The sequence below is a fragment of the Oryzias latipes genome, chromosome 1, assembly GCF_002234675.1.
Source record: "Oryzias latipes chromosome 1, ASM223467v1".
Classification (NCBI taxonomy): domain Eukaryota; kingdom Metazoa; phylum Chordata; class Actinopteri; order Beloniformes; family Adrianichthyidae; genus Oryzias; species Oryzias latipes.
In genome coordinates, this window is record NC_019859.2 from 4351230 (window position 1) to 4373309 (window position 22080).

At 41.4% G+C, this 22080-nt stretch overlaps 1 protein-coding gene across 3 annotated transcripts; it reads right to left on the reverse strand.

The window, feature by feature from the left end:
* Positions 1-36: 36 nt before the first annotated feature.
* On the reverse strand, positions 37-21370 carry LOC101174975 (protein phosphatase 1 regulatory subunit 12C). Of its 3 annotated transcripts, XM_023954515.1 has the most exons (21): positions 21304-21364; positions 21007-21219; positions 17185-17353; positions 16967-17097; positions 16493-16611; positions 14504-14663; positions 14284-14428; positions 14106-14180; positions 13954-14024; positions 13163-13269; positions 13009-13070; positions 9477-9622; positions 9311-9398; positions 8117-8234; positions 6329-6441; positions 4931-4971; positions 4210-4249; positions 3821-3925; positions 3621-3671; positions 3340-3390; positions 37-958 (listed from the first exon to the last, which is right to left on the reverse strand). In XM_023954515.1, exons 2-21 carry the CDS (start codon positions 21192-21194, stop codon positions 872-874), a joined length of 2067 nt encoding a protein of 688 aa, XP_023810283.1. In that variant the 5' UTR covers positions 21195-21219; positions 21304-21364; the 3' UTR covers positions 37-871. The 3 variants fall into 3 exon arrangements, with proteins under 3 accessions (XP_023810283.1, XP_023810293.1, XP_023810282.1); XM_023954525.1 differs by having other exon boundaries at positions 9477-9616; positions 21007-21370; XM_023954514.1 differs by having other exon boundaries at positions 21007-21370.
* Between the last annotated feature and the right edge of the window lie 710 nt (positions 21371-22080).

Genomic DNA, 22080 nt, shown 5'->3' on the forward strand with positions numbered 1-22080 from the left:
TGGTGGCTACTGCAGCATTAAAGCACCACAATCGCATCAGTTTCACCCAAGTTTGTATTTCATACGCAACAGTACATCGCCAAAAGCAAAATAGAAATATTACAAGTTTCCAAAAGGCACAAAAATGTAAGTCGACATGCATTTTCTTTCTCACAATGAAGTAAACATTTACAAGCGACCCATCTGATGCACATCGGCTTAAGGGGGGGAGGGGGGATACTTTGGTCAGAGGTCGCTGCTTTCATCCAGTCCACAGGGTCAATTGAAAAACTAACACACAAACTCACTACCAAAGGTTGAGCAAGAGCGAGATCTCATTCGTAACAATGATAAAAAAAAATCTACTCAGAGCACAAGTGGTACCCATAATGCAACAACCGACTGAGCTGCAGGGCCCGCTGCACTTCCACAACACTGACCACTGTGAGTTTATCAAAATGCGTGCAAAACGGTTTTTCTCTTTTCCACTTTTGGCACATTGGAGTTGTTTCCTGTGTGTGTTCAGCCACACGGCTAAATGTCTTTCCCTGCTTTTCCTCCAACCGGTCAGAAAAACAAAAAACAGAGAGCCCTCACTGTGCACGGCTTCCAGTGTCTTCATACATGTTTTATACAAAGAATCACGGAAGCAAAGCCCATTAAAATATTCCAGTTAAAAAATAAAACTTAATATAAAATTGGATGTGAGCAGGACTGTCCCGCTGGTCCTCCATACAGTTCAGCTTGGTGTACAGTAGACCTGCCAAAACATCTAAAGCCCAAACTCAGGCAAAGAATGACCCTGAAATCTGCACATTGATCCACTAGCATGTTAAGTTTTTGGGCAACAGATCCATCCTGTAATACTTTGAATCTCAAGGGTTATCCAGGCTCATCTGGAGAGTTTGCTGATGACTCGAATAAGTGCGGCGTTTTCGTCCTTTAGCCTCTGGTTGTCCGCTTTGAGGTCTCCCATCACCTGCGGGGCAAAAAGCAAACGGTCAGAGGGTCATTCTGAGGCAGAGACCAGATGGGGGGCGTGGCTTCACAGTTCACCTACAGACACATGAAGCATGACGGTTGCCCCTCACCAGAAGGAAGAAATAAAGCCTGAGGGCCAAATGCTTGTGTTATTGAAGTCTTAGCCACATGCAGGTTTTGGGGTCATCTTCGGGGCCCACGGAGGGTCGTAGGGAGGAGCAGATGCAGTGGCTCGTCACAAAAATGGAACGTACCATTCTTGTGCGAGTGGTGAAGTATATGTATGTAAAATAGAAGCTACATGCACTTATAATGTACAGGTGATGCTCCTATGCCACACTAGCTGTTAGTAAAGTGCACATACAAGCCCCATCCTGATGCAAGAATAGTGCACGGACGGGTTGTGCACGTGGATTGTAAGGATGTCCACACAAACTACACTATGGGTGATTTCCTCATTTCAGGGGAGGCAAAATATGGCTTAAATAAATAAAATGAATATACTTTTTTATTAAAAACAGAAATCAAATATTAATTTTTTTACATCTATTCTATGATTACTTTTTTTTTCTGTGTGAGTTTTCAATGTTTCTTTGGTAAGAAGAAAAAGAAAATACAAGAGAAAGAGGCAGGTGAGGCACCAGAATGGAAAACGTGTTCATAAAGAAAAAGTTTGCAGTATAAATATGAAAACAACATTTAGTTTTATGTTTAACGTGTCTGTGGGGAATACGATTCGTCTTTGCTTTGAATAAGAAATTTCCGCTCAACTTGCCGTCAAAAATACCTCACGGGTCACCGGCACACACATCGAGTACCAAAACATACGGCGTGGGTTTGAGATGAACCACGGACTGTTGGCGAGAACCAGTCGGCGGCGGGGAAAGGCGCCTGAGGTGAGACTGAACGAGAACAGGAAGTTGGGGTCCTCCGTAAAGATCCATTCATTTTTAATATGCCTCTGCCCTTTAGTGTGATCTGTGCTATTACATCTTTTCTATTCATTTTAATGTTGTGTTTTTTATTAATCAGTATTTTAATGAAGTTTCTCACATTTGTGCTTTGTAGGTAAACAGGTTTAACATCTGTCTGGGGAAAACAGATCAATAAAAACAGCAGAATAAAACTGAAATAAAGTGAACTTCCAAAGGCATCAATAAAACACAGAACCACAGATAATTTGTGATGCCTGAAATTATGAACTCCTGTTGCTTAAACTCAAATGTCTGTCTGATGTTTAGCATTAAAACCAAAAGATTTTCAGTAGAAAAACTGAAATAAATGTTTCAAGTCTATTAATTTCTTCTGATAATTTCCCTTCCAGGGGATCTAGAACACTCTATTCTCTCCAAGGTTTCACTCTAGTGTGTTTTTTTAAATGAGGCTGAAAGCGCATGCTCCCTCAGTTGAACCGATGTTTCGGGACTCGATGTGTTTACCTGTGACCCCTGGACGTACTTCTGACAGTGAGTTAACTGGGGATATTTTTTATTCAAAACAAGCAAGAGTCGTATTAACCCCAACAGACCCTAAATATTGTACAGTATTTATACATTTTTAAATCATGCATAAAGTATTGAATTTTGTTGTTATGCATACAGTTATCTAACCCACTACACCGGCCCCCACACCGCACACACTGACTTACATTTTTTTATTTTATTTCTCACCAGCTGTCAGATACGTTGGTGCCAGTTTGTGACCTATTGTGACCTCAATATGCACATTAGGTGAGGCAGTACATGTGCCTTAAGGCAGAGGGCGCTGTTGATCCCAGAGAATGTGATGCATTCGCAGCAGCAGAGAGTCAAGTGCAGCCGTCCAGTTATTAATATCGTTTAGCATCGTTTTCTGAATGGAGGATTTCGTATCTAAAGTCTGGAATTTGTGGAGGCAAGGATCTCCATGGAGACGGAGAGACTTTTAAAACTGAAGAAAGAGTTCAACAAACAGGTTATCCATGTTTACTTTAGATGGAGCGGCGCATGGACTTCATTTATGAGGAAAAGTAAGTCAATAATAACATGTTTGCTGATCCTTTTCTATGCTACAGTTTCTAAAGTCTTTATATAACGGCGTTTTTTTGGTTCCCACAAAAGCCAGGCTCACTCGTCCGGCCCTCTGCCGTTAAAAACTGGACTTTGAAGTGCTCCTCACCATTTTTATACTTCAATAGAAAGCTATAGAAGTCTGTAGCTGCTTATCCCACACAGTCTACCACTCCCAGTTGTTTGTAGAATAATCAGCTGGGATGAATGCCTTTTTAAGACAGTAGCGTCCAATCAAAAACATTTGAAGGTCATCAACTCAAAAGGTTGTTTTGTTGGATTTCCCGATGATCCAAACTTTCAAACCTCAGACAGCAGAGACGACTCGTACCTTCAGCTCATCCTCCATTTCCACGGCTTTCCTCTGGAGGGCCAACTTTTCCTGCAAACCAAAAAACAACCCCCATTACCAAACGAACATCCTCTACTTCCCATTTCAGCTGCTGTTGCAACACGCTGCAAGTTCTGACAATGACTCACTTCACACCCTCCCTCGTGCACCTGCTTTCAGAGAAAAAATGATCTAATCACACTTCACACAGGTTTGCAGCAAAGCTGGGGCATGCAACACCGAGTACAGGAAGTGGCAGCTCTGAGCAAACGCATACGTACGAATCTCTCCAGCTCCAGCAGAGCCGGCCTGTCTGCAGCGCTTTCCTGACTCTGCAGCAGAGAAACACAGAAGCCAACGTGTCATAACTGCCGTCATGAATCACTCTGAGCTCAGATAAGCGGACATGTTCTGACTGAAGGAAGTTGGAGGAGCCGTCTCTGCTTGTTCCAAACCTTCACCGTCACACACACACACACACCTGTCGGAGCCGCTCCAGCTCCACTTTGTTCTGGCTGAGCAGCAGCTCCATCTCCTGCAGCTTTTCCTTCAGCGTGTAGTTCTCCTGCAGCGTGTTGATGTACAGCTGCATGGAAACACACAGATGATGAAAAACCCCCACGAAAGCAAAGCACATTTTACACCAGATCCAGCTCCCTGTCATCCAGAAACATGTCGGCGCGCAGACACGCGTGGGGAAAGAAACAGGCTCTTTATGTATGTTGAGGCATGTCAGGGGTTCGCGTTCGTTTTTCAGAGCCTGTTGGGCATCATTCCTGTCCCAGATTCGTCTGCCTGCACCTGAGCTCTTTGCCCTCAGGAGGGTTTCTCAGGTATGTGTGTGGTGGTAGGGGGGGTCCAGACACGCACCTTTTTATAGTCTGCAGACAAATCTTCCAGTTGACTCCCCCTGGAGAGACAAGAAGTTGAAGTGGTGAGAAGAGCAGCAGAGACAGTCGTGTCGTCTTCAAGCACTTCCATTTAAAGACCCACTCTGGTAAAAATGGTGTTTTTGGTGTTTTCACGTGAGTGTTTTCAAGAACATTACGCAGTTTTGAGTATTTCTTTCTTCAAATTGTTGTGAATCGGGAGCAGATGGAAAACACTGTTGGAAAAAGCTCTTATTTGTGACGTAGAAAATACGCTGCTCTAAGCTCTCCACAACTGGAAGGGGAAGGGGGGCGGGGTTACTCTGCGCAACGGTCCCGCCCACAATTTAAGAGGCGAATTTCTGCAGAAAGCATGTCACAGAAAAGAACAGGTTTTCTGATTTTACCTAAAATAAAACGGCATAATTATAAATAAGAGACCACTGGGAACGCTTTGAAAATGGATCGAAACAGGATCAGAGTGGGACTTTAAACGACTGAATCAGCTTACAAACTACATTCATTTCACTTTCAAAAATTTAATCCATTTAATTTTCAAATGTACCTTTTGGTTGTATATCATAAGTAAAAATTATTTTTAATTTGAATCTGGAAATCCTGCATTTAAACCAAACAAATGATGCTTTTTGCCACAAAAATAGCTTCTTTTTTTTTTGTAAAAGACACAACCCATCATGACAATCCAAACAAATGAGACTCACCCTGAAGTGCTGTTTTCATTCTCCAGCTGACTGCCGTCGCTCTGAAAGGTGAGGTGGTTCACATCGTCATTTCAACAAAAACAAACATTTTCTTCTACAAACAAGCATGTCCTAAATGTGTAGACTGCGCGTGGCCGCTGACACGCTCCCGGCTCGTCTGAATACGCCCTGAGCAAATACTTTAGATCACTGCGATGTGGAGGCGGACGCATCATGTGGGCCTTTGGCGAAGCAGGTTCTGTTGCTTCAGACCGAAATGGTGCGTCTCGTTCTTCATTGCAGGGATGGAAACCCTGAACATTCAGAACAGAACTGAAACTCCAACCGCGTCAGGAATCTTTACCGATACCATCGACTGTATCTGAGACCTGGACTGAGCGAGCGTGACCTCACCCAGAGAAAACGCTTTACCTCCAGCTCCAACCAAATCAAGTCGACTCAGTGGCCGTTTTCTTCTGCGGTACAAACGTCAACATGTTAGAGACAGGAAGCTGTGATTGGTCCGAGTCGGACTGAGTCAACGTTTCTATGGCAACCCCTCTCACTAATAATCAGGATCGAGAATCACGTGAAAGAGGGCTACAAGAAATCTGTCAAATGAACCTTTTTGATGTGGGACCACCTACTTTTAGTGAGGTCAGTTTATAACTTGAATAACTAATATTACAGAAAAATCTGAAAAAGAATTTTGGATTCACAAATAGAAAGACTGACTAACAGCTGTTTGTTTCTCTATAGAAGTCTTTAAGATTTTTGCTTCTTGGAGCCAAAAAGTACTTCCTGTTTGGAACACCAAGGGGGAGGAGTCACTCAGTCCAGTTCTCATATACAGTCGATGGCAAATATTATTCAATTAATATCCTTATTTTTTTAAATATGAACACTCAAAAATCTGAGTTTACGACTGCAGAATCAGAGTTCATCCTAAAATCCTGCTGACATAACTGGAGGACACACTGCTGTTAAAACAACAACAGCTTTCAAACTTCCTCTGGTTAGTCAGACAGTCTGTTCATAAACAAAGACGCTCCTGTCGCATGTGGGCGGAGCTACAGCCAAACCTTTATAGCCTCTTCACCAAATGGGTGCATTGAGTGTGCATCTCATATTCCAACTTATAACGATCAGATTCTCCTCCTTGTTGGTCTCCTCTATCATCAACACGATTGGTTGACGTGACTCAAGTTCAGCAAAGTTCAGATATTTAAACTTTGGAAACATTGCGCTACGACGCCAGACCAATGCAAATGGATCTCTGATGCCGTCTGTTCATTGGCTTAACATTGAAACCGACCGGCCCCTGATGCGCGAACCGTGTTCGGTGTGAACGCAGCTCAACTCAGACTCTCCATCATGGCAGGACTTCCCCTGCAAAGACAGCTGAAATCCACTGCTTACTTCCTCCAGCTTCACCACCCCGGTGGAGCGTCTTTCCCTCCTGATTCGCCTCCTGTCCCTCTCTGCCAGGTGCTTGTTGCTGTCCGTCTCCACCTGCTTCAACGGGTCGGTGTCTGAAAGGGTAACGAGAAAACGGGCGGCGTAAAACATGCTGGAAAGGAAGAATGCTGTCAAAGAAGGAAACGGGGACAATTAAACAACCGAATACAGAGAAGGAATTTACGTTAGATCAATATTTGATGTGACAACACTTTGCCTTCAAAATAGCATCAGTTTTTTTTATTTTTGTCTGGTAGGTTCACCTCAGGACTAACCGCAGATCTTCTGTGGATGTCTACTCTCACACATCCTTCTGTTTCTTCATGTAATCCTTCAGGCTCCACGATGCTGCGATGAGGACCCTGTGTGGTCGCGGCCATCACCTCACGTTCTTCTCATTCTTCTCTGTGCTGAAGACAGTTCCTGATGATGACTTTGGCTGGATGTTTGGGTCGTTCTGCTGCTGCACAATAAATTAGTGGCCCTCCTGATGGAGAGGCCTCTGGTTTGACCATTAAGACCAATCAAGAACCTCAGGAACCTCCACCATGCTTCCCAGTTACCTGTAGATGATCATTATTCTCCAGTCCTTCCACAGTTTTGCTGTAAATAAATGTGAAATATTGGACTCTTCTGCAGCCTTTTCTGTCCCGTTTTCCTGCATCTCCAGGCTTCATTCCTTCGTTGTAAGTTTAGCTTTTTGCCTCAACTCTTCCATGAAGACCTCTTCTTCACCGGACAGTCGATGGATCTACTGGAGTCACTCTGCCAGTTCTGGACACCGTCTGATTCCAAAGCTTGATGCGTCTTTCGTCTGCTGAACTAAGCTTCTTTGGTTGATCCCAGCGTCTATCATCCTCAATGATTTCCTTAAAAGAGCTTGGACACTCAGTCTGCTTTGAAATCTTTGTCTGGGAAAGACAACCGAGGGTCTTGTTGCTGTCAAACGGTCTTTGCGTAGCTTTTCCACTTTCCTCTGAAGTCTCCTACGGCGGTTTCTGTCCATGACTGGGTTTCAAACGCCGTGTGATGTGAAGGTCTGTTGGGTAGACCTGGTCCTTCAAACACCCGACTGGAATCCTAGTCTTTGTCCAATTGTTTCTATAAAATTGATGCTGGTTTAAAGGCAAAAGGTAGAAACACCAACTGCTGCTTTGGTTTAGATTTGTTTTTTTTATGTGCTTACCGGTACTTTGCATTTATTTAATTGATAAAAAAGACAATGAATACTTATATTTCTCTCTTTATAGCATTTTTCACACCTGCTTTAAGCTTTTCACAGAACAGTATTCAGTGTTAATATTTGTTTTAAATAGATGTTTTTTTTTCTCTTTATGTCACCTCTGACGACCTTACAGAGCTGTAAATCACAGAAGTGCTTCGTTTGGCCTTTCACACAATATTAGTCATTAATTTTTTACATAAGAAAAAAAACTGAAAACATTCATAAAGCAAAGGGGAAGCTGAAAAAGCCCTGCAAACAGACCACCTCCAACATTCACACAGAAACCCAAATGAGGCGTGCAGAAACAGAGAATCAACCACCGAGGCGTTCAGGAGGAGCGGGAAAAAACCACATTTCCTACTGGTAGTTGCTTCTCGTTTTGTTGCTACACTAAACTGAGGTTGAGTTTCTTTAAAGCAGAACCTGTTTTAAACCATTTTTATAAACAAATGCTATCATTTCATTTAAACAAATGCACTTTTGCCGTTTTCCAAGAGCCCTCTGAGCCAAAGCTGCGCTCTCACCTCTTTCGGCGGGCGTGACGGTGACGATGGGGCTCACAGATTGGACGTTGCGAGGTGGGGAGTCCACAGCTTTACCCACGTTCTTCTCTGCCTCCTTCAGATCAGTCAGAGTCACACCCTGAGAGCACACAGCGAGAAAAAAACCCAGAAGGTCACAGCAGAGACAAGCGGACGCCTTCACACCTCAGCAGCTTCACAGCTCTGAGCTGCTGTGGAGATACGGAGTAATATAGAATAACGAGCTTCCGTCGTCAAACCACATCCAGAGAACACTATTTAACATTCTGTTCTTTAATGGAGACACTTTGATGAATGATTCAATAGATAATCCAACCCTGAATGTGGTTAAATAGGACGTTACTGCCTAGTTTTATAACTACAAAATCAGATAAACAGGTCCGTTTAAAATAAAAAGTCTCAGATGAGTTCATGTTTTAACATTTAAACCACAAACTTTCTTAAACTGAGCATTAAGGCCGGGAGATTCCCTGGTAAGTCTTTGCTGTTGTTTTTTTTTCTGTAAAAACATGAAACCACTTCAGAACACATCAGACGTGTTTATCAAAATACCAGCTCAACACGCAGGAACCCGTATCTCCTGCTGGGAGATCGGCAGCACAGAGCTGAGCGGCTTCTGGCTCAACATGAGGAGAACAAACAGCCTCACTCTAATATATGTATTTAATGTATTTCCACTCCAGTATGTTTTCATAATGCAGGGTCACATGAGCGTATTTTCTTTAAAAAAAACACACCGTCAGTAGCTAATAAAGACTTCATCACCTCAACCGGGATGAAGAAAAGCGTCTTCAGCGGCCGGAAAGAGTCTTAAAACCTTCAGAAAGTATGTTGAGAGCTTTCCTCGCCTCTTTCAAAGCATATTAACAGTTTTGAAGAAAGACTTTTATCCCACATGTGATCTTTTTCCAACTAAACTGATAAGTTCGGCGTGTTTTCATGATCTTGTCTTTTTCTAAAGAAGACCTTCTTTAGGAAGAACTGATGCTTTAAATTTCTTTTTTTTTTTAGATACTGTAATAGAAAACCTCATCCTCCTTATCTCTCTAGTGTCCTTATTTCTCTTTTTTAAAATTCTTACAGACTTGATTTTATCGGACGGGAAACCCCAAAGGAATACATTTTTTTGGTGATTTAACCTGGTTATCGCAGGTGAATTATCACCAATCTTTATACCTGAGTGGAGCGGCGAGACTGCCGCATTAGTCTGGAGCGAGCTTTCCTCTGAGACTCAGACTCTTCGTCTCTAACTGGAGCCTGGAACCTAGAAACACAAAACTCCTGCGTTAGAGGTTTTTCAATCTGATCGAAGCAGCCCAGATGTTGGGTCTTCTGTGTTTACTGTTTGGGTTGCAGTTGTTTCTTGTCGGCGTTGGGCGACTCGGCTGCGACGTCCCTCGCCTGGGGAGTTGGCTGGACTCTGGCGGTGCGGCTCGCCTTGTCCTGCTCCTTCTCCTCCTTCTCGTCTTTCTCCTCTGGTGTCTGAACCTCAACAAAGAGAGGGAAGAAGCAGAAAAATAGCAACATTTATTGTCTAAATAACCAAAAATCAAGTGGCTTTCATTGTAGCATTAACGTGTTTCTGTGGACAAAAACTAAACAGATAATTCCTTTCAATTTACTTTATCTATTTAGGATGGGCCAATCAGGAATCCTCAGATAAACGCCTACACTCTTGCATTTAAGAGACGTTTTGATGCCCTTATATGCAGATGACACTGTTATATCAGTTCAGAGTCCAAACCTGTTGAAGATTTAGATTCTGCAGGTCACTGAGCTTCTTTAAAACAACTTTTTGGTGCTTTTAAAGAATTCTAAAACTTTAGTAAAATTTTAAATGATTCAATCAGTGGCTCAGTACAAACGTCTTGAGTTTTTAAATGACGACTCCTGGTCAAAACTACGGTTTTATTCAGATTTTTTTTCGTGTGTATGCTTCCTTCTTGTCTGTACTGGACTATGTGATGTAATCTAAGTGGGCATTTTTAGGCTTTAAAGTGTTTATCATGACGCACTGAGATTTGTAGACACACAAGTTGACGTATCTGTACGCAACCATTACAGATGTTTGTTTTTCAAAGTAACTAGGCCTTTGCTCACAAGATTTTATACATCCAGAAATCCGTTCCAGCGGGTTGGAAAAAGCTGCAGAGCACATTCTAGTGAAAAGAGACGGTTCCTGTAAATATTTTTAAAAATATTTCTACTCAATGAGCTTCCAGGCGCCAATGCTGTGGAAGAACCGTAAGAGTCGGCTCATGTCAGAATGCCTTTCCTGGTTAAAGAATGTTATAATTATAATAATCCTCATCTTTACTCTTTTGGTGTCGGTGAAGCTAAACATTCAGATGACAGGAACTGGGTTTTATTGCTGTTAGGACAAAGTCCTCACTGTAAAAAGTTGTCGTTACCTTGAAATACCTTTAAAGAAAACTAAAAGTCCCAGCATGAAATATATAGAAATAAAGCAACTAGAACATGTATCCAAAGAAAACTTTCCAAAAACCTGCTATGTGCTTTGGGTGGGGGAGTGTCAGAGTTACAAAACCGATCTGCTTCTATAGTTTTGAAATGCTTTTTATGATGTTTCAGGATTTGATTTGAGCACAAAATGTTCTAAATTCTTAACATTTAAGCTCAGTTTGAGTCAGTTGGAGACATCTAGTGCAATAAAAGTGACATTTTCTGCCTTACGAAGGTGATATTATTTTGTTTTACACTGTGACTGAGTTTAATTATGTATTATATCTGCTCACTATAGTCTTTGGGTCCACAACCGTCACCACTTAAAGAGCCATTCGGGTCGATTTCTCACTGACCACAACTCAGCAGGAGCCAGAAATTTTTATTTCACCATTTAGTAAAAACTAAAACACTCATTTGAATTTATATTAATGTTACTATTATGGTAAATATAAAAAAAATAAGTTTTTTTTGCATAAATAAAATATAAATTGCCTTTTTTCAAAATATGTAATAGTTTCTAACTATTGAGGATCACATAACTTTCTTTAAAAACAGAAGAAACCCTGTTTTACATAGAATCATCCAAATGCAGTAAAAGAAATGTCACAAATGTAAAAAAAAAAAAGTTTCTTTGACTATTTGTGGTGCATTTCAGCCATAAATGAGTAAATCTAACAAATCAAACTAAATTAACCCTAATGAAGTGATCCTTACTGTAAAATTCTTGAAGTTTATGTAAAAAGTGAAAATCCGTTTATTATCTGGTGTGCTTTAATCCTAGTCCAACTGAACTTCTGTGGTTCACGCCTCAAAATCTGTTAAAATATTAGTGATAGGAATGAAGCCACATGTGGCTCCGGAGCATCGGGTTGCAGACCGCTGCTCTAGTCCCTCCACAGTGATATATTTAAATGAGTCTGTTATAATATGAAGAGCAAAGAGGAAACATGTCGTGACTTCTGAATCCTTTATGCAATCCAACCGTAGAGATGATAAAATATCTTTTGCTCACATAACTCAAGAGAATCCACCAAAAAACAAAAACTTGTTCAAGTCTCCACAGGTTAAACACAACGCACAAATATTAAAGTGGCAACCGTAGCAAAACGGAGCTTTTACTCAAGAAAGGGAACAGTTTCTTCAGTTATATGGGCCTGGTCTGGTTTTGTGACTTATAGGGCCCATACCATGCTATTCTTAAGCCCTTCATAGTAAATAATATATTCATGTATTTGATAGTATATTACCTTTGGCACACACAAAAGAATACACTTTTTTTTTTCATTTTCCTGACTTCTTTCCCAAACAGGTGGCAAGATGACTTGATATCTGAGGCTCCGCCTTTCTCTCCTTGTGGGTGCCGCCCATTTCATGACGTCTTCCTAGAGCCGGACTCGGCAGCGTGTCTGCATTTCTTTCACCAAAACAATCAACATCCAAACTTTTGTAAAGGTGGATGTGCATATTGTGCATATAAAATGAAAGTGTTATTGCCCAACAGCGCTAGCTCTGTGGTGAAAGTGTGTGTGTGTTAGCCTGGGGGCGGAGCTGGCAGCACAGACTCTTCCTGGAAGGGGCTGTTCTCCCCCGTCCACTGTGGGTTGGGAGGGGTTGTTGCTCAGAGAGCAGGTTTTTAGAGGAATACTTAGAAACAGTTCGAAATGGCGCTTTGGGGTTTCTTTTCGTGAGGAATGAAGATTATAATTACAATTAAAAGCTCAAAAAATTGATATTGCATGGTAGAGGCCCTTTACGACTTGGAGCAACACGCTGCAAAATCTGTTGCTACCAAAAGTCAGAGTATGACGAGTTTGTTTAAACACCTGAAACAGAGGCTCTCTGTGGAGTGGGAGAGGTGCTGCTCTCTACAAGATGCTCTAGCTAGCAGCAGCACACAAAACAGCATTTTTACAGCTTTAATTGCAATTCAAATTCAGGTCAATTCCCAAAGGAAATACAAGTTTTTTTTAAATATATATTTTTGTTTAAAAGGAGGACGAAAAAAAGAATAAATTCAAACTGGAAATTGAATTTGTTGTGATAAAATCTGAGATGTTATCTTTAGGCCCTCCTTCAAAGTAGAATGAAACTCTCCCCCTGGCATCCTGTGCCTCTTCTGAAATGACTGCAGCACTTTGCAGTTCCCACTTTGAAGCCCTCCTAAAGAACATGCAGTTGTGAAACTGAATATGCGATTTCACATCACACTCACACACTTTGCTTCACAAACCAAAGCCGTTTCCTGCAACAGAAACGCCGCTGTCGCCTCTGACGCCATTTTTGTTTCCACCGACAATATAAATGGTCTTAACGGTTTTATACACAAAACGTCCTCAAACCAGTTTAATCCTCTTTGGTATTAATTGTTTACACATGTTTTTGAATGCTGCAGTGTGATTGGTTTGTACCTTCTCAGCAGGACTGGCTGTGGCCACACTCTCCGAGTCTGGACTGGAAACAGTGGAGCTCTCTGGGTGAAAGAGAACAGACGTCTTTTGTAACGTGTGCCATGAGTCACACTTTGAGCGGCTGAATGAGGCGTTCAGGGGCAGGAGGGTTTACCCGGACTGCTCTCCTTCTCCTCGCTCAGGCTCCCCGAGACGCCCCTCTCTTTGGACTGGTCCTGCACGCTCAGCTTGTCTTTGCTGCTCATCCTGCACACTGAACTCCTGGAAACAAGAACAAAAAAAGCTCATCTAACTTCAGACAGAGCAGCATCAAACACATTAAAGGCCAACTCCAAGGAAAATCACATTTTTGGAGGTTTTAACATCTTCTTGTTGAATTTTTCTCATGATGGAGAAGATATATATAAAGACAATTAAGATTAAAATAGCCTGAGTATTTCTTGATTAAAATCACGATGAATCAGGAAAAAAATACAGTTTGAAAAAGCTTGTAGTTGTTGGTAGAAACTAAAAATTGGCAGGCTAAAGGCTCCCTCCTCCGCTCTATTCTGGTACATCCACTTCTAGACAAATAGATGCACAGACGTCTTTGTTTTCCTCGTCTGAGCTGGAATCTGGATCTAAACTGTGCGGCTGGATAACTCCGACATTGCTCTCCTATTTTGGTTGCACTGCTAATATTACCTGTAAGCTAGCGAGAGAGTATAAACAAAGGGATGATGGGAAATCAGCACAAGCCTACTCCCCGCAAACACAACCTAGAGGCATATTTCTGATTAACTCCTGCCGCTCTGCAGTAAGTATGTCGTACAAAACGACAGGTTTTTTGTTGTTGTTTTTTTTGGGCTAAAAACAGAATAATCCTACTTTAAAGAACACTGTGAACCCTTTGAAAACAGACCAAAGGATGATCAGAAAATACAGAACTTCCAGTTTGATACCCACCTCCTCTTCTTGTTTTGTGCAAGAGTGCCTTGTTGGTTCTGCCTGTCTAGTTTGGACTGTTCATTCCGCCACTGAAATGGGTCCAAAGAAAAACACTCAGCTCCTTAAGGCCATGAACTTTTTTTTCCATTTAAATGCAAAACATTTCCTACGTTGTCTTGTTTCTGTGACAACTCCTCCAGGAGCCCCTCCACACTTTCATCTGCCACTTCAAACGGTGTCAGACCCTGAAAAATGTCACCAAGCAAAGAGGAGAAAAGTGATAAGTTATCAGAACAGGGCTGAAAACAGAACTGAGAAGTTAAAAAAAAGCTAGTTTCCGATCCTCACCGCATTGCTGCGAGCCTGCATGTTGCAGAGCTGTTCAGCCAGTATGCGGCACGCTTCCTCCTGACCCCAGTGAGCGGCAGCGTGGAGAGGCGTCCAGCCGTCATGGTCTGTAGCAGACACGTCCAGCCCGCACTGACACAGGATCCTGGAAGATCCCAGATCCGAGACCGTCAGTGACAACGACTATTATTTTCATTACCGATCAAGCCGGAGCGCTCACTTCAGAGCTTCTATGTAGCCTTTGGCGGCCGCCACATGCAGCGGGGTGGCCCCTGTTCTTGGATGATGAACGTTGTCAGGGGGGCCGTCCACCAGCCACACCCGTGCGTCTTTCATGATTTGCTCCTCCTCCAGCCGTTTAGCTGCCTCCAAGTCCACACCTGGAAACGGGAAAAATGCTTTAATTTGAAATTTCAAAGGAAGTCCACCAAATTAACGAATGGCTGCCAAACACTGCCATTGAACATGTGACACCCACGCCACACTACCAGAGCCGGTCTGATGCAGCCTGACTCTGTCCACTTCAGGGGAAAACACCTGAGCTTCTGCAGAACCCGTTTTTACCTGATCTTCTGCAGACGCAGCAAACAAAGATGGCCGTGCTTGTCTCTGTGGACTGAGAGAGCGAGACATCGCCCAACCACATACAGTCAACTCGGTCGCCATTGTTTCACGATACGGACGCCAGACTACGTCAGTAAGCCGTGATCAGTCTGAGACAGAATGAGTAAACATTTCTATGGCAACCCCTTTCTTCAAACAGGAGTGAGCTTGTTGTAAGGCCACACCCCCCCACCACTTGAAAGCCGAATCTGTCAATCAAACATTTCGAAAGCTAAATGTGGGGCCAGCAGGCACGGTTTATTCTTTTCTGCTCATCGTTAGGTTTACATTTCATCGTTTTTGCATCAAATGGATTTTCTGAGGAGACACCGACGGGCGATTGGTCATCGGACCGCATGAGGAGATGTTTCTGACCACAAAGCTCAACGATGGTTCTGCTAATTCAATGAAAAATAAATGCAAGGGATTCATATTAAGTGAAGACAAAAGCTCTCAAAGCAAACAGAAAATCTGAATTTACATCAAAATACACATTCACCTTAGAAATTCCATCAGCAAAATGCTCAACTTAATAGAAAATCTTTTATAAAGATCAACACTTGACACCCAACGGGAAAATGGTCAACAATCAAGGAGCTGATAACTGACGTTTAAAATGGGGTTCTAGAAAATAAAAGATCTGATTGCCTCGAAGCCTCAGAGGAGCTGGAGGAGGTCAACGTGTCTGAGATGCATTCGGGGTTTGAGAAGAGGTCACTGTAAAAGCAATGAAATGTGTCCATTTCTGCTGATAAATGCCTTACAGATGAGTTTCTACGCACAATAATGGCAGCATTACTTTCGTGTTTGAATGTGAATTTTAAACTAAATACTGCATCCCTTATAGCAGCGGTCTCCAAACCTTTTCAAGCCACAAACCGGTTTAACGTCAGACAATATTTTCACGGACGAGACTTTTTTTAAATTCCCTTAATGACCCACTCCAATGAAATTTGTTGTTTGGGTATTTTTTTAACATGTTCTTGTGGCATTTTCCTAATGATAGAGGACATTTTTAAAGAATCTTAAGCCTACAATTGTGTTTCTGAGTATTTCTTTATTTACATTGTTGTGAATCAGGAGCAGATTAAAAAACTGCTGCTGGAAAAAGTTTGTAGTTGTTGTGAACAAACGACATTCGGCAGACCACACGCTCCCTGTTTCGATCCATTCAGATGCAAACACTTGCAGACAAATGGATCCATGTGCGTCTGTTTACCCCACCTGAGCTGAAATCTGGATCAAAACTGTACGCCTGTTAACTTTGTCAGCAGTAAGCGTGGCCGATTTAAGAAAGTAGCAGAGGATTTTTGACACGTGACCGTTTCCAAGCGTCAAGAATGAGTCGGCTGTGGTGAGAAAAATTCAGCAGTTCTCCAAAATAAAGCTTCTTTCAGAATCAAATAAATAAAACGGGAAAAATGTAGGTCCTGAAATTTTTCTCTACGGACCAATACCAACTGTCCTACAGTACAGTACCGGTCCATGGCCCGGGGATTGGGGACCACTGCTTTAAAGGTGAAGGGGGAAAAAAAAAGGTACTTTGTTGACCAAACGCCACCGCCGTTCTCCACACAGACCACGTGACGTCCTGATGATTTCTCACCCATCTTCTGGCTGTAACGCTGAAGGAGCGACTCTGTGGTTTCATCAATCGCCAGGTCCAGCGGAACTTCGCCGTCACAATTCACAGCAGAAAGACTTGCTCCTTTCTGCAAAAGGTATCTGATAAAATAAACAAGAACAATCTGTTCAGAATAAAACTCTCATTTAGAGGAGAACCCAGCGATCGCATCATTCTATAACATTATCTGTTGAGATGCACCTCCACAGGGAGGACAGAAATACTCATCACCAACAGGAAAAAAAAAACTTTACAGAACAAAACCATGACAAATGTTCAGAACAGCTCGAGTCTGGGTGAGTCATGCGTCAGCTGTCTAACATGACAGCAATGTTAGCATTGTGGAATCAGAAACTGTCACCCACGCTCCCTTCTGACTTGGTTTTATTTTTGACAATGGCCACTTGTAGAAAATTACACAGTTGGACTTTTGTGTTGTGCTGTCAGATTACACACTCTGCTATGTCGGGGTGGCCGCAGGAGGAAGCGGCGTGCAACGCCGTCCATCCCTCGCTGTCAACCTGGTTCACTTTGGCACCGTGATCCAAGAGGAACACGACAATTTCCAAGCTGCCGTCGATGCAGGCCTGTGAGGCACAGAATCCCCAAAAAAAGAGACATTTTACACGATATTTCACCTAAACCTCCAAGGCGGGGAGGAGTGAGGATTTCACCTGATGAAGAGCAGTGATGCCGTCAGCGTTGGAGCAGTTTATGAGGTCTGCCACGCCGTCCTCGTTCACCATCTGCTTGGCCTCCTCCAGCATCATTTTGGCCTCCTCCGTGTCCCCACTTGCACATGTAGCCAGGAATTCAGCCGCCCTGTCAAACCTCACCCGTTTCCTACAGACGCAGAACGGAGACAAAGACGGACGGCTTTGCTGAAATGTTGTTTGGCCTTTTAGAAAATCATGCTGTGCAGGAAATCAAAGTTCTATCACACTTGAAAATTCCCAAATAGGTTGTAAGAAAGATTTAGGGAGAAATCATCCCAGCAATCACTACGGTTTCTAATTCTTTTCAAGAGGAAGAAGCGTGTCGACTTCATGGTCTGAAAAGACCAAAAAACCTGTGAAAACCATGAAAACTATTTCATGATAAATGCATGAAAAAGACAAAGTTTCTAGTTCAGACACGACCCGGAAGTACAACTGTTATTTGCAGTGCTGTACTAAGGTGGAGAACAGACGAAAACACTCAAAATGAGTCATTCTGAAAGACTTTTCCACTGCACACATCTATTTTTGTGAAGAAAATCTGGCATTCGTGGACCAAATCAATTCATAACAGTCATAAATAAGAATAATTCCTTCGTTGTTGTTTACATTGTCATGTAAAAGAATAAAAATAATAAATAAAAAAAAAACAAATAAACAAAAAGGCAGATTTTGGTTCAAATGCAAAACAATGTTTTTTTCCAAACAAGATTAGGACCTGAACTAAAAGTGGGCAAAGAAAAATCGAAAATAAAAAACCCTCACATGGTTCTCAGGTCAAATTCTAGTCGCTATAAAATATCTTTAAATCCTATTTTTAAGCTTTCAGTGCTTCACAGCAGTGGTGCACAGTCTTAATTACGTTATAAGAGGTGCCATTGAGCAGGAAAGGAACCAAAACTTCGTCGTTTATTGGTTGAAGAAAGAAGATCTTTGGTTAACTGAACAGAAAATAACTTTTCTCAGACTACTTAAGTTATTTCTTTTTTTTCTAATTCTCAGTTGAGAAAGTAAATGTACTGCATCTTTAATTAAAGCACTAGTCAAACCATGAAGTCACAGCCTTAAAGTTGAGTTCCACCATTCGTTTTACTGTGCCTTCGCTAAACTTTAATGCTTTATAAAGTTCCATCAATCTATCATCGATGCCTACTTTGTCTGATAGCTTATGGGGTTGCTGGAGCCCGTCCCAGTTCTTATTGTAAGAACAACCTGGTCATTTCACCAGAGAGGGTCTCAGGTCGACACAAACTCGCTCCAGAAGAAAATAAGGGTCTTTATTTAGTTGAAACATATTTTGGGACTCAGAGGAAACAAATTTACCAAAAATACATAAAAGTTTACAAAGAAAAACCCAGAGAATAAACCAGAACAGTTCTTAGAGTAATAACATAACAAATATTCCATTTGCCTGATTCTTATTGCCTATAAAACAAGAACCGCATGAACCCAAATCAGGACTATAATGATTGTTTGAAAACAAATGTTATATAGAAAATTATAGGAGTGCAACTGAAAATCTTGTTTTTTCAGGTAAATACTAAAATAGTGAACTAAGTCAGAAGATATTTACTTATTGTGAATAAGCTCCTTGTTTTTATATTATGTTTGACTATTTTTGTAATTAATTTATTAAACTATATTTTCACTATCACAATAAAGTGCTTCATTTTTGGGGGCGGGGGATCAATAAAGGGGTGTGTTCTAATGAAGAAAAGATGATTATGATGATGATGAAAAAAAGCTCTTTCGCTCATGTTGCCTTCAAGGAAAGTAGATGTTACTTTTTTTTTGTAAACGGAAACTGCACTGGCAATTTAATCATTCAAATCATGCAAATGGTGTTGAAAATATTTTATTTCAAAAAACTTGTAGAGACGGCAGATAACCAAATAAATCCACTGATGGTTAAATCTTTAATCCTTCAGAAGTGTCATTAACGGAGCTTTTCACGCCCTCAGGAACGCAACACAGCACTCAGGATTCCTGCCGCGTCAGCACAAAATGCAGTAATGTGCAGATAAAAGCTGAGATATTCACCAAGCAAAGTGCTGCAATAATCTGTTGTCATTTTTATCAAATAACTGACACAACAGACGTTTGACAGATAACATCTATGTTTAGATATGTGAGTATGGGGCTCAGGAATTACCTTTCAGTCATCTTTAACAGCTTTAAACCTTTTTTGAATAATACTTAAAAGGTTAGTAGTTGTTGCAGTTAAGCAGCTTTAAAAAGATGTGGGGGCAGACATGTTTTTCTTGATCTTTAACTGTTTATATCTCCTAACATCGGTTCAAAGATAATTAAAGTTGTTTCAAGGTAATTTATTCGCCAAGTATGGAGGTTGGCGATCCAATTCACAGATCATACCACAATTCTTACTATATTTAATCTAAAATATGTCTGAATGGTTGCTATACCTTTGTCTTTATACTGGATGAATGACATTTTTCAATATGCATTTAAACACCATCATTTATATTTAAAACAAGAGATTAAAATCAACTAAAAACACAAAGATTTTGAGAGAAAGAAATAGTATTTATCCCTTTATAAAAATGTTATACGCAAAAGTTTGTCTGCCAACTTCCTGGTTAACTTCTGCAGTAAACAAAAGATAAACATCACCGATCATGTGGATCGTTTTACAACAAATCCTGAAAATGCTCGATTTTTCAACTATAAATCAAGGCATTTTGAATTTGAACATGAAAACAAATCAAAAAGGAACATAAATTATATCGGAAGATTACAAAAACAGTCAAACGTATTCAAAATAACTAAACAGTTTCAAACCAAAATATGTTAACGGTTAAAGATTTGAATAATTTTCACAAATATTTTAGTATTTAACATAAAAACCTAGATTTTATTTGTTAGTCATTTTAAACAAAAAGCTGTGATTTAGCTCCACAGACTTGCTGCTCCTAGTCTGAGACTTTAATGACAGCTTGATTTCATTAGTAGTCATTAGAAGAGATATTTAAAAAACTCTATATATACAAATGAATTCACTATAGTGTCATTGTGTAGGGCATTCCCATGCATGGGCAGTGCCAGTCCCTGTTGCAGTGGAGCTGAAGATCCTGCATTGTTTCTACAGGAGACCATCCCGAGAATGTGCAGGGCTGCCCATTCTGTGAGCAGCTTATCTGACATTCTTCTTTGCACAATGAGTCTCCAGAGCAGCCAGCTCAGAATCAACACTCTTTATCAGCTTCTTCAAACGTCTGTCTGAGATGCTGCTTTCAAAATAAAATGTTTAAAAACAACAACAACACTCTAATAAAGCTATGAAACTGCATTTCAAAATGAGGTTTGGAAAAACAAACGTGGACTCCTACTAAAGCTAATAGCAGGAATAATGTACTGGAGGGGAAAAGGGACAAAAATGTTGGACATGAAGACAATTTCAGAGTTTTGCTTTCTCGGCTCATGCGGGACAGATTTTACCAACAGCTGCTAGCTTCACCTCACAAGAATCATTTTTATTTGCTAATCTGCCTTTGGTTTGTGGATTTTGTCCCTAAAAACTTACGTAAACGGCTCATTCTCGCGCTGCAGCTAAGCTAGCAGGCTGTGTTAGCCGCGGCTGTCAGTTTGACAGATATGTACCGAAGCGGGTAAAGAGGAAGAATTACCCGCACTTAAATTCGTTTTGAAACTGCCGGCGACGTTATGGAGCGCTGCACGATTGTGACTGTGGCGGGTTGTAAAGGCAAAGCGCATCCAGAGCGAAACAACACAGCTAGCTGACTTTCACAGATGCTTCCTCACCTTCGGCTGAGGATGGGGCTGCTTTCATCTCTGACCCCAGACTCTGGAGGCACGGCCTCGGGCTCCCTTATTCCGTCCACGGCATCTCCTCGCCATCTCCTCCTGGGCACGTCCGACGATTTGTCGGTGCTCGAACCGGCCCAGCGCTTCAGCTGCTCCCGCCGCCGGGTCTTCGCCAAGTCCCCCATTAATCAGACCGCGGAGGACGGAGTTCTAAAAAACAAGACATACGGTGGCGGAGGCAGACACACCCTCCATGCGTGCGCTTTCACTTCCTGGTTCTTGCTCAGACTGTACCTCTCTCCCGCTGTGAGTTTGGAGGAAGCTAGTGTCGCGAGCGCCAGTCGCGAGCGCGCAACCTGACGCCGTGCTGACCAGCCGTCGTGACGTCACGGCCTTTGTTTTGCTGCTGCGTCCTGAGGAAACGCAGAAATAGGTCCGTGTTCGGACGCTGCGCTCTTACTGACCACTGCACTTCCTACAATTGTCTTTTCTTAGAATAGTAATTCATAAATCTTACAGTTCATAAAGTTTTATATAATTGGAAACATTGAAAGATAAAAACCCTAGAGATGTCCTATTTTTTACGCATTTCCAAGGATCCTACAAAACCTTATTTTATTGAACGATTGAACAAGACAGAGGCCATGGCTATTACATTCAGTAAAATATATAAAAACTAATTAGTAATTAAAAGCAGAAGGAACATATACAGAATAGATAACGGTAAGAAAAAAATTATATATGTAACATAAAATGAAAGATAAAATTCTGCCCAATATAACCTTATAATTTAGTTTATGTTGGTTATAATTTTTTTTATCTTAAATAACTTTTATTCAAGAATTAAAAGGAAAATAAAATGAAACAAAATTAATAAAAGCAATATGCTTCAGGGTCAAACTACAACAATTTTTAACACGTGTTTTCTAGAGTTTTAACAATTAATTGTTCACTTGTTTGTTCACTTGTTTGCACACATAATTAATTTACACTTGATTACTTTGAAAGAATTATAAGGAATCTGGACCTGCACTGTTCAGTACCCAGGTATTTCTCTGTGACTCACACTGG

Bases quoted from the DNA above. Each gene is read 5' to 3' on its own strand.
- LOC101174975 (XM_023954514.1), bottom strand. From the start codon at position 21,194: ATGGGGGACTTGGCGAAGACCCGGCGGCGGGAGCAGCTGAAGCGCTGG. The intron at 6,442-8,116 runs GTGAGAGCGCAG...TTACCCTTTCAG, and splicing joins CGTCACGCCCGCCGAAAGAG to ACACCGACCCGTTGAAGCAG. The intron at 3,391-3,620 runs GTACGTATGCGT...TTTGGTTTGCAG, and splicing joins TGCTGGAGCTGGAGAGATTC to GAAAAGTTGGCCCTCCAGAG.